At 36.7% G+C, this 10404-nt stretch overlaps 2 protein-coding genes across 5 annotated transcripts; one reads left to right on the top strand and one right to left on the bottom strand.

Annotated features, from left to right (window-relative positions):
- LOC104760257 (pre-mRNA-processing factor 39-like) lies at positions 1110–5885 on the bottom strand. Of its 4 annotated transcripts, XM_010483155.2 has the most exons (12): positions 5707–5885; positions 5515–5615; positions 5160–5389; positions 4748–4915; positions 4265–4631; positions 4041–4184; positions 3788–3940; positions 3585–3704; positions 3335–3415; positions 3045–3191; positions 1476–2933; positions 1110–1386 (listed from the first exon to the last, which is right to left on the bottom strand). In XM_010483155.2, the coding sequence occupies exons 1-12, from the start codon at positions 5783–5785 to the stop codon at positions 1321–1323; spliced, it is 3114 nt and encodes a 1037-aa protein (XP_010481457.1). In that variant the 5' UTR covers positions 5786–5885; the 3' UTR covers positions 1110–1320. The 4 variants fall into 4 exon arrangements, with proteins under 4 accessions (XP_010481457.1, XP_010481458.1, XP_019095368.1 ...); XM_010483156.1 differs by lacking the exons at positions 5515–5615; positions 5707–5885 and having other exon boundaries at positions 5168–5256; XM_019239823.1 differs by lacking the exons at positions 5515–5615; positions 5707–5885 and having other exon boundaries at positions 5164–5255.
- Positions 6938–7504, top strand: LOC104763057 (mavicyanin-like). Its single transcript, XM_010486473.1, has one exon. The coding sequence runs from the start codon at positions 6938–6940 to the stop codon at positions 7502–7504; it is 567 nt and encodes a 188-aa protein (XP_010484775.1).

The raw sequence follows: 10404 nt of genomic DNA on the forward strand, positions 1-10404 counted from the left end.
AAAAAAACAGAATCTACACAGCAGGGGACATGGAATCTAGGATCATGGAGACGAAATCGAGAAGACAAACAAACGAAAAGTCAACGTATCAGAAATAGCAAAACCCAGAATCTTAACACAGAAGGAAACCAAATTAAAAAAAAAAAAACCTAACTTTGGTCTCTCTATTCCTAATTCACTCGAGACGGAGAAACAAAATCAAAAATTACATACTCTACTAACTTCAAATCAAAGATACACTAACATAGAATTCAGTCATCTTTAAGCCGAACTCGAGAGCGATTAAACAAAGTACAAAACGAAATCTAGGCAGAATCATAATTCAATTCAAACATAACAAAATTCACAAATCCAGCACAATTTAAGGGAAAAAAATAAAAAGGAAAACTTTTTCAGAAAACCCAGATGAAAATGAAAGTTTTTTCTCCAATAAATCCAACAAATTCAAAGCAAAAACAACCACAGAATCAGAAATCGAAAGTCAAACAACACAGAAGAAAAAAAAAACGAAATTTACAGGTGAAAGACGAAGAAGATCGAATTTGAGGAAAGAAGACGAAGACAGACCTGAGAGAGAAAGGAGAGGAGAGAAGAAGAGAAGAGAGGAGCTGTATCGTCGTCGTCGTCTTCGTCTACTTTGTGTTTGTGTTTTGTGTTTGTGGGTCTGTCTCTCTCTCTTCTCTCTGGGTTTCTCTCACATAACTTCCACGAACGGTCAATAGAGAATGATATGAGCCTTATGACGGCTCTTTATTTCATCTAATCAACGGCTACGATTTGTTCCTTTGGTGGGCGCTTCTACTCCAATGGTTAACCAACACGTGTTCTTGTAGGCCAGCTGGACGACTCACCCACATAATTTGACGCGTGTTTAAGCCCCTCGCTTCTTTTTTTTTTACAACTTTTTAGATTCCTTTTTTTTTCTTAAACATTATTACGAAAATGTACTAAATATTTTAATCGCTCCTCTTTCGTCCATTAAAAAACAGTAACCGGCAAAACCGAACCGAACTAAACCAAAATGGAATTGAAATTTGTTTACATCGTGATAACCAAAACTGATTCAGTGCACGCAAACCAAACTGAACCGGATAAACTGAAGTGAAATAAAACCAAATTGACCGGATACTCCAATTGGATTAAATACCAAACCGAACCAAATTGAAATTTCATTACACCGAAAAGTTACAATTGGATTTTGTAATGGTTTTATTAATTCGTAATTCAAAGTTTGGTAAACGGTTTTTTAGTTAAGTTTTTGTTGTCTAAAGGCTTTTAAATAACAGCATCAGTTACGTGTTTCATCGGCTTTCATGAGATTCATATAGAACTGATGGAAGTGTCAGAAGATAGATTTGCTTCATTGACTGCTCCAGATTCTTGACTCTACAAGAACGTATATTCTTAGTAAACAAGACTAAGAAGATATAAAATAAACAAAATCCAAGCAATCATGTTCGATTTTTTTAGCAAACCTTTTGAATATCACTGTTGGTTGTGGAGACCTGTGGCTGTGGCATAGAGGGTCTTTGTTCCTCGCATTTTGCTTCTCCTTGCAACTGCTGTTGCTGAAGATAGAGAGCATACTGTTGTTGTTGCCATTGTTGTTGCTGTTGGTACCACTCTTGTTGTTGTTGTTGTTGCTGGAACTGAATTTGCTGCTGATTTTCTGGTTCTTGGTTCTGTTGTTGTGTATTGATCTGTTCCACTTGTTGAGACTGGGGATACTGGGTTTTGGCTTGAGATTGGTACTGTTTGGAGAGAAGTTGCAGAAGATTCTGATCAAGTTGTGGCTGAGCGTTCTGATTTGGTTGTGGCTGTTCAGACATAAGCTGTTGTTGTTGTTGCTGGTAGTAATAATAGTTATAACAATACTGTTGCCACATCTGGTTATAAGCTTCATGACTCTGCATCTGACCTTCTTGTTGGTAGTTACTTTGCACTGGATTCTGAGGAATCTGAGTTTGAGGATAAGCAAAGGATGTTTGAACCTGAGATGTAGAGTTTGGATATTGGTTCTGCAGATTTTGTGAGTCTGGAGGGTGTGCAATCATGTGCTGACCAAGTATCTGAGTTTGAGGATATGCATTGGATGTTTGAACCACAGGATGCATCTGAAGTGCAGAGTTCTGAAATTGGTTTTGCGGATTCTGTGAGATTGAGCTTTGTACCGCTACCCCATTGTCTCGAGGAGCAACACCCATTTGCTGACCGAGAGTTCCGACTGAATAAGACATCTGAGGAGGTCTCTCTTGAGAACGAGGTTTCCAATCTTTGTGAGTCTGGTTTAAATCTCTTCTGTGGTACCTGTTCCGACCAGTTTGCCTAAGAGACTCTTGACTTTGGTAACTTTGGGGACTCAGTGAGCCACTAGGTTGGATCACTATAGCATCTGATTTCACAGTATCTACTGAATTGGACGAAAAGTGAGCTTGTTTCGTGACAAAACCATGTTTTGGTGTGGCTTGGATAGGTAGGCTAACTTCACGAGAGCGTTCACCACCTTCATCCGCTGTTAACCCGATGGACAGATCACTCTGTGACTCACACAAATTCTCCCTCTTAGCAACATTCTTGTTTCCTTCAACTAGATTTCCTGAAGCCAGAAACCCCCGATTAAGCTCAGTGTTTACATAGTCCACCCGAACAGCATCTTTAGAATGGGCATCTACAGATTGGGCACCATCAGAGTCTAGAGATGACTCTTTCTTTTCTTTTGGTGGTGAATCGACTGTGCTGCTAATGCCTTTGTTTGTTAATAAGTCCTGATTCGAGCACTCACGACTCTTCTCTCTTCTCTGAATTAACTCTCTAAATGATCTTCCTAAAGGACGGGATTCATGTAACTTGGCTCTAGCAGAATGTGGGAATAATTTGATGTGTCGACCCAAAGCCTTCCTCACATCATGGATGGTTCCAGAGAGATCAATAAACTGCCCAAATCCAAGAGCAATAACTAAGTACCAAAGACATTCTATGCAATCAAGAAATGGGAAAAAAATGAAATAGACGACAGAATCTCCTATCTGTAATAATAAGCTTACCTCCATGTATAAATTTGATATCTCCTCTTTGTCCTCTACACTCAGACCATCGGAGGAATCTGCCTGGTGAGATATTTCCTTATCTATGATAGGATCTAACCGATCCACCTGTCGCGACCCTCCATGCATCAAGAGCCTTATAAGTTCCTATTAGCGCAAAGATTAACAGTGATTGAAGGTTAAACATGGTAACAGACATTTACAGAAATTCAGTGGACAATTATTATTTCCATGTGAGGAATTATGATTAGAAGTTTGAAGAGATTCAAACTGCCAGCCAATTAACACACCTCTAGAAGTAATTTGCAGTGAGGAACTTTCTCATTGCCTTCTATCAGAATCTGAGCTGCATCATCAGCACTATCTGTAATCTACAAAAAGGAAGACAACCATAAGATAATGAACAAATTCTAAAATATGTGATGCATTGAAGGTAAGGTAGTGAGTAGTGACCCAAACAGTTCCTATAGCTCTAAATCTTGACATGTCATTAACAGATAACTGAAATACAAACCTTTCCGAGTCAGACACATTACTTACCATGTACTTGAGGCGAGACAATCGAACATACAGCAGTCCGGTGGTTTCCACATTTTCTTTTCCAGTGAGTGTTTTCTCCAGAGCTTCTCTGTATATAGTAACAGCAGCTTCAAAATTACCCTGCATCGAACACTGCATAATCAGATATTCTTGACCACTGAGATATCAAAACCAGATGTTACCGAGTAGTGTATCATTCTTACCAGACGCTTTTCCATGTTAGCCTTTTTAGTTACATTTTCAACAAAACCAAAACCCAGTTCTTCACTACATCGAGACAAAGCAACTGAAGCAGCAGATGCATCTCCAACGTGTTCCTTGAATCTTGCATTGAATAGATGGATAACAGATGCATTCTACGATGAACATACAAGGTGTGATGCAAATTTATGAACCTAGTAATTCATCTACCTTGTATCTGATTTTTTCAGATACACTAAAGATAACCCTATTTACCTTGACAAAAGTCTGTGACGCTCGAGCCAATGCAAAGTTTGCTAGCTCCCTTCCACCCTTGATTTCGACAAAATCCACATAGCGGAACCAGAACTCGGTGTAATTAGCGCAAGGTATTAAGCATCTCTCATAAAGCTTAATAGCCTGCAATTAAAAAAGGAAACAAGTTTTATATACAAACAAGAAGAGCCTAATTGAATCAAAAGCAAAGGAATACCTCTTACCCAGTCAAAGTCCCCAAATGACTCGGCGAAGCTTAAATATGCATGCCAATTTTCCAGCTGATTAGCGTCCAACGGATTTACATGAAAATAAGGCCTGCGGATATTTGTCTCAAAGCAGCTTATCTTCTCCATCAACTTCTGTGAATCTTGATAGAACTGTTCCCCAATTGACAAATATGCATGCAGTGCTTTTGACAAAGCTGAGCTAGAGGAAGGACCCATCAAGTCTCTCACAACAACAGAGATTTCCTCATCAGTGTGACGTGTAGGGACCAACTCTTCTTCCATGGGGTCTGACAAAAGGTCTCCGTTAACATCTATTCCACATTTAATCTTCTCTTTCAAAGAAGCCGCAATCTTCCTGAAGCTGAAGAAAGTGCATGACAAGTATAATGTAATTAAGAAAGACAAACTTAAGCTACATGAACTGGTAGTACTGGAGAATTGTAGTAGTCAATTTAGAAAATACGTAAAAGGACATACTTTTTGTAATAGAGATCCAACTTTTTGGACGGATTTTTCAGGGTCCGGAGATATACATGAGCCAGTGAAATCCATTGCTTTTGTCCCAGAAGATATTCTATATATCTGTCCCAAAGAGTGCAGCAAGAGTAATCTTTTCCAACAAATGAAAGTCCCCTTTCAAATAATCTGTTCAGAAAGGAAGCAATCAGCTCCAAAAAATCCGCCAATGGTAATAGATAGAGGAAAATCAAAGTAAATTATCAATCTAGCATCAATTGAATATGCTGAACAACTTAAACAATATGAACCAACTCTAGTAACTAGAACAATTCTAATGATGAGAAAGAATGTTGTTGAGTTCCAAATTACAACTTAAATTTTGGTTAGTCAAAGAATAAAACACAAGGGCCTACCCAAAATGTAGAAATACCTACTAACATCATGAGGATCTTCAAAAGCAGCAACACCGAATGAGCAATAGTCGAGCCACACAGCTACAGAATAAGTAGCTGATTTGACTGCTCGTTCGAAAACTTCAACAGCATCTTCCAAAGTGCATAACTTTATCTTATGGTAAGCATATTTCCTCCAGTAGCCATGGCACAACGGAAACTCCAACAAGAAAGCATCGTAAACTAAACACAACTTCTTAATATCATCCTACAATAGCAACAAGTTCAACCTTTTTTTAGTTCCTGAGAAACAAAAAGTTTTGAAATTTAAAACAAAGAACCCTAATTTTAGATCACCAAATCAAACATGCAACAACAATGACTGTGACTTACGGGGAACGAAGTCTCGATTTCGGAGATTAACAAAACCCATTCATCAAAATCAAGTGCTCCACTGGAAAAAGTTTCTTGTAATCTGTCGTTTTCGAGGAAATCTGCAAATGAGGTGACTTAAGATTCTACTTCCTTCTTTGCGTAATGGCGGAAACTGATGCACAGAGAGAGAGAGAGAGAGTTAGGGTTTACCAGTAGATCCCTTTAATTCTGGAGACGGTGGCAATGGTTCCTTATCGGAGACGGCGGTCCTAACCTCCGTCGTCACCATGGTTGGATGGACAAGACTTCGAATTTGTTTTCTTTTTTTAAGGAAATTTCTCTTACTGTTTTGAGATCTTCGGTTCAAACTTCAAACTGGTCTGAATAATATTTTAATTAAAAATTAGATACATTTATATATTAGTTTTTTTCTCTCGTCTCCTTGTTCCTCTCACTTTTTTTTTCAATTTTAACAAATTAATCCATGAACACCAAAATCTAAAGTTGATACATCATAATATAGCCAAAAAATGAGAAAATATTAATGAATTTCTCAAAAATTAAAAGAATGTATATATTTAAAAAAAATGTATAAGTTTACTTGAAATAATACATATGAAAGAAAACTTCTTCTAAACATCACACACACCAAACAAAATAGTTATGATATGTCTTTATAATCAATAAATATATTATAGGTAAGATAAAAAATGCGAAAAGAGAGGAAATGTAAGAGATGACTAATGTATACTGCTTAATAAAATAAATTTGATATCCATATAAATTTATATTTTTAATATTGAATAATTATAATTATATTAAACTGTTCACATTAATAATAATAATAAAAATTATAAAGACCAAACTTTTAAAAAATACTGTACCCGCTTATATTTGAATTTGCAAAGTAATTAAAACTGATGATAACTATGAAAAATTCAGGCAGGGTCTATTTATGCATCCTTACTCTTGGTGGAGCATGAAAAAAATCACAAAAACCTAATTTTTTTAGGAACAAAAAGAAGTAATATGTTTCCTCATCTTTTATTCATTTATTTCTTCTTTTGTATAATTCTAAACAACTATCATAAACAAAAAAAAAAAGATATAGCAAGTGTTTGTCATGTAATTAATTATAAGTCGAACCATCAATTTTTTTTTTTTTTTTGTTGGAATAACAAAGAAATCCAAGTTAGAAAAGGTCATGGTATCAACTCAATCTCGAACAATATGGAAAAAAGGGTAAATAGTACCTAAGACATTATCCAAAGCTTCAAATCCCAAAAGGGAAAGGATTATTTCAACTGACCTCTCGGCTCTATATAAAATCTCTTAGCCCCTTCTCAACTTTCTCATCAAACAAATTCATTACATACTTCCATATCTCTCTTCAAAATACTTGTTTCTCTCATTCCGAAGTTAAAGAACCAGAAACACGATCATGGCTTTGATTAAAAACAACATGCTTTTCACTTCATTGTTGATTCTTGTAGCTCTCTTTGGAGTTGCGGTTGGAGGAACCATTCACAAGGTGGGCGATTCGAATGGGTGGACTAAGATGGGAGATTACGATGCGTGGGCTTCTTCAAGAACTTTTCAAGTTGGAGATTCTTTGTTGTTCACATACAACAACAATTTCCACGACGTCACTGAAGTCACTTACAATGATTTCGAGATGTGTGAATCGTCTAAACCGCTTATGAAATACACAAGTGGATCCGACTCAATCAGTCTAACTAAACCGGGACTCAAACAGTTCATATGCGGAGTTCCTGGACACTGCAAGTCGGGACAGAAACTTCAAATTCACGTTTTACCGACCTCGTTGGGTCCCGTGACTGCTCCGGTTCCTAGACCAGTCCGATCACCGAGCTCTTCCTCGTCTCCTTCACCAGCCAATGCTCCACAGTATCAGCATCAGATGGCTCCATCACCTCTTCAAAGCGGTGCCTCGAAGTCAGCTTCTTGGATCGGCTTTAGCTTGTTGGCCTTGATCTTAGCATTCTAGTCTTGTCTTTTATTATTACATCTTTGTTTTTTAAGCGAGTGTCAACGTCCTTCTAATTGTTATACAGTGAAACAACAAATTCCTTTTTGTTTTTTTTTTATTTGCATTACTTTTAGGTTTTGCTTCAATTCCTTGTAATATTTAGTTTATTCATTAATGCAATACTTCTTTTAATAAAGAAAATTTGGGATAGTATCACCACTAATTCACCAATATCGACACATACACATCCAAATTTGAATTTTCAATGAATTATTGAAACAAAGGATGTATATATATATGAAACATTCACGCAGATGAACTAAAGATGTATCTACGAGCTTCCCTCTGCCTAGCTAAGTCTTTCGTTATAGCTTTCAAGCATACTACCTGAAAATTTATCAAACGTCCCCATAGGAAAATTCCGCCAAATATTGATAAACACACATATAATAAAGGGTTTAAGAGAGACTTTTTAGCTTCAACTATGTGCTAGGTGCAATTATGGACTGGATTAGGGATTTTAATAGTTCCAACGTGCACACGTTACTTACATCCTCTTATCTCAAACGTTTACTTCTTTCGTACGTATACATGCACTCACTACTCATTCACAAGACCTTTTAATATCTCTATATATATATATACGTCTTTGCATATCTCTAAAAGGAATTTCTACTTACCCTAAAAATTAATCTTCTGTCTTTATCTACTCCCACTCTTTTTTCTTGTCTCGAAAAGAAATGGTATGTAGTAAGAAGAAAGTTGTAACTAAAAGCCTTTCTTTAAAGAAAGTCCCTAGGTAACAAAGATGTTGTTCTTGTTGAAGCACCGATTGTGACTTCGTATAATGATCGGATCAGGCCGTTGCTTGACACTGAGGAACTTGAATGTGATGAGAGAAGGGTTACATGATGACTGAGAATGAGAGGTTTATCTCAAAGACTGAAACTTGGAAGCTTGAAAGGAGATAATTATATAATTGTCATAGAAAAACATGAATTCCTAATTTGGTCTATAATCATCTAATTTTTTTTTTTTGATAACAAAAAAAAGCAGCTCATATGAGCCAATGGGAAAGAAAACCATTTACAAACAACACATGATGCAGAGATGAACGCGGTTGGCCTGCCAAAGAATCTGCACTTACATTTGCACTTCTTGGAATTAGAGACAAAGAGAAAGAAGAAAACTCCTCCCTGTCCATCTTGATATCGTCGAGGTAGGTCTTGAAGGCCGGCCAGTCCTGAGGCGAAGACACTATTTTCACCAAGTTTGAGCAATCTATATAAAAAGCCACATCCCGATAGTCATGACCAATCATGCACCGCAAAGCCCAAACAAAAGCTTCTACTTCAGCATGCAATGGGGAAAGACTTCGTCGGAAATTGGCAGCACCCCTCGTCGTCAAAGTTTCTTGAAAGGATGAACACACCCATCTTGCACCCGCAAAAACATATCCTGCTTTCCACGACCCATCTACAAAACAGTGGTAACCTGAAAAACTAGTAGGAAGATGACCTACTCACCCCAATTCCCGAGCACTAGAGACGTTGGGAATAGGGAATGGATCCTCCTCCACATCCTCTACCTGAGCCTGTAACCAGGAAGACGCTTCCCCAACCGCTAACCTCACGACATCCTCTGGTTTTTCCATCAAATTCTCAAAGACACGAGCGTTTCTCGCTTTCCATATATACCACATGATCCAAGGAAAAGTCTGTACCTGCGAACCCGCATTTGATGAACCTAGGAAATGATCCACATTGGCATACAAATAATCCGTAGGAAAGGATTCTGGCCCAACAGGCACGTAAGCTAAAGCCTAAACCTGGCGAGCAGAGGGACACCAAAATATTGCATGATTTACTGTTTACTCATCTAATTTTTTTAAGATGCTTAAACTAGTTTATAATAAATAAAAATTGTCTTGTGTTAAAATGCACTTAACATATATTTATTTTATTTATTTTTCTAATCAAAAATATAAACGGATTTAATTTAAATTAAATCTTTATATAGAAGCTTTATTATTAGAAAAATTAAAATATTTAATTATGGTAAGTTCACTCAATATGAGTTGACACGTTCAGTAATTATGTTTAATATTACCGGAATGGAACACCAAAAAGTCTTTCTTTTGCCTTGATTTGCTTGTGGGTTCGATGTGTACATCATATATTAGCTATTTCGAGAAACTAGGCCAAGAGAAGTTGTAAAATTTGTAGAATGTTTTCATGTTGAATGCTAATTGGAGTGAATTTAGTAGTGGAGTTGGTTCTGTTTTCGATTTATTAGCTTTGCTTCTATAGTTTTTTGCTTTCTGTAAGACTAGTTAGCCGTTGTTGCTAAGTTAATAGTTCACATTTGGTATGAGAGCTTGGAAACAAATATCAACCTTTGTGAAAGAATTGGTTTTGTTTGCCGTTGGTTTCTAATTTTGGTTTGTATTTGGATTTGATTAGTTCATAGGATTCAGTTCAGTCAATTCCTCCAGTTTCACCATATACACCTCGGTTATTCTTATATCAAACCAATTATATACAGAAATGTAAACTTGGTTCGAGGTGCTATATTAGCGACACGATTACTTTCTTAATGAAAAAACTTTCAGCATCTGAGCTTAGCTGGTTTTTAGATCACCACCAATTTAGACACTTCTTCCATATGCATCGGGACAAGAAACATGTATACAGGGGTATGTAGACTTTACTTCTTCGAACAGTTGATATTATGAAGAAGAATAATGTTGGTTCATCGTGAATGGTGTTCCCATTTGTTATTCTATTAGGGAACATGCCTTGTTTACGGGATTACACTGCCATAAACTCCCATCAATTTACAAAACAAATTCTGGCAGTTTAAAGTCTGTTGAAAGACATTTTTCTCAAAACTAAGCAAATAAATATAACAGATGTGTT

The sequence above is a fragment of the Camelina sativa genome, chromosome 18 (assembly GCF_000633955.1).
Source record: "Camelina sativa cultivar DH55 chromosome 18, Cs, whole genome shotgun sequence".
Taxonomy (NCBI): Eukaryota; Viridiplantae; Streptophyta; class Magnoliopsida; order Brassicales; family Brassicaceae; genus Camelina; species Camelina sativa.

What these genes read in the sequence shown, in the direction of transcription:
- LOC104760257 (XM_010483155.2), bottom strand. Translation starts at nt 5,785, where the DNA reads ATGGTGACGACGGAGGTTAGGACCGCCGTCTCCGATAAGGAACCATTG. An exon ending in CTAACATGGAAAAGCGTCTG is followed by an intron (nt 3,705 to 3,787) that starts GTAAGAATGATA and finishes TGTTCGATGCAG; the next exon opens with GGTAATTTTGAAGCTGCTGT. An exon ending in TGTCTCGCCTCAAGTACATG is followed by an intron (nt 3,416 to 3,584) that starts GTAAGTAATGTG and finishes TCCTTTTTGTAG; the next exon opens with ATTACAGATAGTGCTGATGA.
- LOC104763057 (XM_010486473.1), top strand. Translation starts at nt 6,938, where the DNA reads ATGGCTTTGATTAAAAACAACATGCTTTTCACTTCATTGTTGATTCTT.